The sequence below is a fragment of the Fukomys damarensis genome, unplaced genomic scaffold (assembly GCF_012274545.1).
Source record: "Fukomys damarensis isolate Sample0158 unplaced genomic scaffold, DMR_v1.0_HiC HiC_scaffold_2, whole genome shotgun sequence".
NCBI lineage: Eukaryota > Metazoa > Chordata > Mammalia > Rodentia > Bathyergidae > Fukomys > Fukomys damarensis.
The window spans coordinates 13,134,718-13,140,717 of NW_022900914.1; the positions used below are offsets into that span (position 1 = coordinate 13,134,718).

The 6,000-nt window shown below is 37.5% G+C and overlaps 1 protein-coding gene across 3 annotated transcripts in view; it reads left to right on the forward strand.

Annotated features, from left to right (window-relative positions):
* Ttc27 (tetratricopeptide repeat domain 27) overlaps window positions 1–6,000 on the forward strand; it is a 164,028-nt gene that overhangs the window by 66,812 nt on the left and 91,216 nt on the right. For all 3 annotated transcript variants that reach the window (XM_010645223.3, XM_010645231.3, XM_033763504.1), the window contains one exon: window positions 1,122–1,235. In XM_010645223.3, coding sequence (XP_010643525.1) covers window positions 1,122–1,235 — 114 coding nt within the window. The remainder of the gene's footprint in view (window positions 1–1,121; window positions 1,236–6,000) is intronic.

The window sequence follows — 6,000 nt, forward strand, 5'->3', positions numbered from 1 at the left end:
AGCTCTTGCTGTTACTGATACTGAGCAAGTGCTTTAATCATTGGTGTTTCATTTTCCTCTTAATTGTGAAGGGTATTGGTGTAGATTAAGATGAAAAAGTCAGATATTTATAAGGGCCAGACAGGCAACACAAATGAAGTGAGCTGGGCATCATATGATAAGGAGTTGTAGAGACTTTGATGTAGTTTATGTGTTGTTAAAGGACTTCTTGCTAACTTCTAATGAAAATTTGGAGCTATGAATGAGTATGACCAAAGACAAGTACTTGTGTTATTTTAGCCTTATAGTTCTTAAACTTAGCTATACTTTACAATTACTACCTGGGGAATATTTTTAAAAACAATGACGCTTAGATCTGTCCTCAGAGATAGGATTTGCTTTGAAAAATACCAGAGCTTCCCACATGCTTCTAATGAGCAGCTAGGTTTTTTTTTTTTAATAATTAATTGGACTCTTGACTAGGATGTTTTCTACACCTGACTTTTAGAAACAAGCCAATACTTGTTTAGCAACAGGCAACACACAGTGATCAATGATAGACTCTGCTTTCTGACAAATAAACAAGTCTTTTTCCGTTCATTACAGTGAGCTTTAATGAAAGTTATTATGAGGACTGACCACCTGGGAACAATATTGGATTCCAAGTCACTGCAAGACAGAGCTTAAATTGTGTTCATTATACCTTGCTATCAAATACATTTTGTTTTGCCCCAAACTGTCACTTTATTTCCCAATACGTCTGTGATTCTGTTTAATGGTTTCCACCATATTCTCTGAGTTTGTGGCAGCCACATCTGCTGGAGGGTTAGGTTTCAGTATGTGCATAATCAAAGTTTTCTTGGAAGCCAGTCTTTCTTTAGATGCCTCTTCTTGGAAAGCATTTAAACTGAAATTGGAGACTCCTTACCTCTAACGAAGACCAGGAAATATTCTCATGTTTTAGAATGATTTTCTATAATGTGAACTGAAAACAAGAACTTTTTGCCTTTGTTTGCTTTGATTGCCTAATCTGCATTTAATTGTATTCTGATATTTTTGGCAGAATTAAGTTTGTCCTGTTCAGAATAGGATTTCTGTGTTATCCCTTAGTTTTATGATCTTTTTCTCCCTCCTTCCATCAGTGTTTGCTTTCACAACCAAAGTTCTGGGCCATTCAGACTTCGGCCTTGATCCTCCGGACAAAACTTGAGCGAGGAAGCACACGCCGAGTGGAACGGGCCATGAGGCAGACACAGGTAGGCCTTGATGTGGCAGTTCTGTCATTCCAGTCATGTATTGTGTGTGAACATATCTATCTACATGAGATGAATGAAGGAATCAGGTGGCTCGTATTGTACTCAGCCACTGCTGTTATACAAGGTCTGGTTCTGTCACTGTGTAATTTTGAGACCTCAGTATCAAACTTCTCTAAGCTTCAGTTTTATCATCTGTAGTAGAGTAATAATAGTAGCACTTACAAGTGATATGGCAAGCCTTAAAAGAGGCAATGTTGAAGTTAATTTTTAAAAAAGTAGGATCTCATAAAGGTATAATTGAAAATGTGAAATAGGAAGAAAAGGGCTAAAGGTGTAGGGAAATGGGAAGGGTAGGGGAAAGGAAATAAGGGAAAAGAAAAAATATGAGAAAATGGAAAAATGGAAATAAAGTGTTTGTAAATAGGAAAGGGAGGAGGGGGTGAAGGGAGGGCAGGGGTAAGGGGAAAAAATGAGAACCAAGACCTGTCACGTAAAGGTACAAGATCCCAGTGATGAATGTAACTGCACTATATACCTAAAATGTACCAATAAACTCAATGAGAAAAAAAAATAGGATTAAGGTTTAACATCAGCAGGGTTAAGTCTGCTGATACCAGGTACCTCCTGACAGGATACGGCCAGAAGAGCATCTCAGCACCATTCTTCGCCTAAACCCATAAATCCTGTGTAATTACGAGAAAACGTTAAGGAAAAACCCAGTTGAGAGAGATCCTACTAGAATACTGACTGGTACTGTCCAAAACCATGGAGGTCATGGAAAACAAGGACTAGGAAACGGTCCCAGATCAGAGACACTAAGATTTGATGATTAAATGCAGTGTGGTATCCTGGATTGGATCCTGGAACAGAAAGATAAAACATTAGTGGAAAAACTGGCGAGATTCAGATAAAAATCTGTAGTTAATTAAGAGTCACACGCCAGTGTAAATTTCTTAGTTTTGAAAAAAGTAGCATGAATAGGTGCCATGTTAACATTAGTATAAGATGGCTGAAGGTTGTTTAGGAATTCTTGGTGATACCTATTCCAGAGTTTTGGAAATCTAAAATTATTCAAAAATTAGTTTGTCCTCAAAAAAGAGAAAGAAGGGCCAGGAATTTAGCTCAGTGGTTCTGGCACCTGCCTTGTAAGCACAAGGACCAGAGTTCAATCCCCAGTACCAAAAAAAGAGAGAGAGAGAGAGAAAGAAAAGTAAACAAATATATAGAGAAAAGTTAATTTTGTGTGGAAATATGTATCCTGCCAGTGTCCAGGTAGCTTTGGTCCTTGTTTGTTCTCCATTTGTACAGCCAGTGCAGTGCGACAAGCATCTAAGCGATGAAGACAGGCCTCAGTGCCTCTCTTGGGTCCAGCTGGTCTTTTTTTTTTTTTGGTATTGGGGATCGAACTCTGGCCTTTGTGCTTGCAAGACAGGCAGCGGAACCACTGAGCCAAATCCCCAGCCCCCTCCAGCTGTTTTTTATTTTGAGTCTGATGGTAGATTTTCCACTCAGAACACTGAAGGAAATACAGTAAATTATGAGATCTAAAACAATATGGGTAAACTGTATAGAGGTTTTCTAAATAATCATGTTAGATATAAATGGGCCCACGCAACACAGTCAGGTGGTAGGAAAAAGTGCAAGTTGACTTAAAAAGAGAATGTACAGGCCAGGCGTGATGGTGCATGCCTACAATCTCAGCCCGGTGGGAGGCCGAAGCAGGGCATCATGAATTCCAGCCCAGCCTGGGCAATTTAGCAACTCAGTGAAAACTTGTCTCAAAAATGAAAAATAACAATGGGGCCCTGGGTTCAACCTCCGTACACCACATTAAGAAAAGAAGACAAAAGAAAAGAAATGCTTCAGTCTGGTTCATGCTGGAGAATAGTCTGAGAGGAGCTGGAAGGGCTGACTCCTTTCTTTCTGGTGCCAAATTTTATATAAAGGTGAAGACTTTGAGTTTTCTCTTTTCAGTTAAAGAAACTATGGGCAAGATGATAAAAGTCGTAAGTTTGAAGATTGAGCACTGTGTAGCATATGTTAGTGGTAGAAAACTAATTAGGAGCCTATACTAAAAGTTCCACTGGAGAAAATGCAGTATGGACAGAAAGGAAAGACATTTAATAGATGTCTTACTTCGTTCATGTTTTAATGTTTTTCATTGGTTTAGTTTAAATAAATCATTTAATTTGAAATTAAAATTTAAGGGAAAAGTAGTAAAACTTATGAAACTTCTTTTATGTGGCTGGTTAAATTTAAATGTCTTTTTACTTCTTTGGTTTTTTGAGGTAGTCTCACTATGTAGTTGAGACTGACCTGGAACTCACTATGTAGCCCAGGCTGGAATTGAACTCACAGTGATCCTCCTGCCTCAGCCTCCCAAGTGTAAATTTAAATGTCTTAAAAGGCTGTTTTAATATAATTTTTCAAAAATGGATAGAAATCAGAAAATTAACTTGAGCACTTACAGAAAACAGTTTAAATACCTTTTTTTGGCTAGTATTTTTGCCTGCTTAATTGATGCAAATGGTATTAGATTACATTCACTTGCAATAAAGGACATACTGACCTAGAAATGATTCACTTTTTATTTATTTCTTCCATTAATTTTAGTGTATAAAGTAACCAGGTATCTTTTATAAATGTTTATATATCTTTTCAGTTTGATTTCACATTTCAGTTTTGATATCAAATAACAAGATATGCTTGCCGGTGTGGTGGCACACTCGGGAGGCTGAGGCAGGAGGATCACTGTGAGTTTGAGTCCAGCCTGGGCTACATAGTGAGTTCTAGGTCAGTCTCAACTACATAGTGAGACCCTGTCTCAAAAAACCAAAAACCAAACCAAAACAAAACAAAAAAACAAGATGTGCTTTTAGTGAAGAGTGTGGATTTAAAAGAGTCAAGTAAGTCACTGCTGTAGCATTTTGCCTGCCTAGGCGCTGAGGCAGGAGGATCACTGTGAGTTTGAGTCCAGCCTGGGCTACATAGTGAGTTCTAGGTCAGTCTCAACTACATAGTGAGACCCTGTCTCAAAAAACCAAAAACCAAACCAAAACAAAACAAAAAAACAAGATGTGCTTTTAGTGAAGAGTGTGGATTTAAAAGAGTCAAGTAAGTCACTGCTGTAGCATTTTGCCTGCCCTTTGGCCTTCTCACATTTGGGAATCTCTTCACCTTACCATGAGAGTTGTACAGAATAGCTCTTTACTTGTGGAACAGAATTAGGGAGGGAATTGTTATTTCTGCCTCTATAGCATGGTGCCTATGAAAAATCTTTTCACTTCCCCAACCCAGAAATTTTGAAAATTAGCCACATCATGTGACAGAACGAATACAAGATTTGTCTAATTTTCTGTCATTGTTGAGCCACTTAGCTCATAATCTGAACTTTTGCCAGTTTCTGATTCAGAGTTTGATACTGCTATTTGTTGAAGTTAACTGCATCCCCGAAGAATAAGGAAAAGGATTTAAAATTATATATAATTTTTAAAAAATCTGTTTTGGTTTATGTGAAAAACTGTTCCTTTCCAGACTGTGTAAAGTAATACAATAATAAACTGTTAAGACTGGAAGGTGGAGCTAAAGCGGCCCTTGGGAAAGAGCTTAATCTTGTCCTATTCATGTTGAAGAAATGCAGGTATGGCAAAATCAGGTAACTTGCCCAAACTTGGCTAGTTAACCACAGTCTGGACTATAACTTCCAGTTAGTTACATTAAAAACTCCAATAGCAGTTCAGATTTGGGGGAATTTCCAAGTGAGATGTGCCAACCTTGAAAAGAAAGTGATTTATCATACTTGAGGGGGAAAAAATGAACATTATAAAATCCACAGAGGAGAAGGAACTTCAGGACAGTCCATTAGAAACACATTGATGAAGGAGTTCTTTAGGCATTTTATGTTCAAGGCTATGATGAATGAAGAAAATAGTATGTGTGGAAACTGTTTATTGTAATGACTGTGAGTCAGAAACTGCATGAATTCAAGTGAAATTATATTCTTCAGTAATCATTTATATCCTATATTTTACTAGCAGTGCAGTGTTTCCTATTGTCATTTAGCTTTCCTTTCCCTGTTGATCTAAATCCATATAATCAACATTTTCTTTATCATGAGGTCACACTTTTTCTTCTCTTCTTTACTGTGGTGAAAGTAGCATATGGTAAAAGCAGTAATTCTACATATAATCCAAGTAAAAGCAAATTAATTGATGCCACATGATTCAAAGAGACCATTTCATTTATGTCCAATGCCCCACCCCCAGGATGGTGTAAAGCAAATTTGTCATTGTCGTCTAACTCTCATATAATCTGATTTAACCCATGGTAGGTAAACACAGTTCAGTCATTAAGAGTTTTGTGGAAGATTATTGAATATTCATTAATAAAGTAGTCTCTTAAACCTGTTAATTTAAATTGTGAATGTCTGCCTGTCCAAGTTACTGTGTATCTAAAGATGACTGTCCAACAGGAGTGCTTTCCTTCACCCTTCAACCTCTGATTACTGTACTTGCCTGCATGATTTGTAGGAATAGCACCTTTTCAAAAAACTGTGATTAATTTCTGAGAGGAGGACCCAGAACATGATTGTTACCAATATGATAAGTATTGTTCTGTGTTGACTGTACTTACTCCTCTTTACTGGGGATTAAACCCAGGACCTTAGCACTAAGACCTTTAGCACTAGCTGAGCCCTTTTTCCAATACATACAGACATACATACGTGTGTGTGTGTGTGTGTGTGTGTGTGTGTGTATTTATTTAT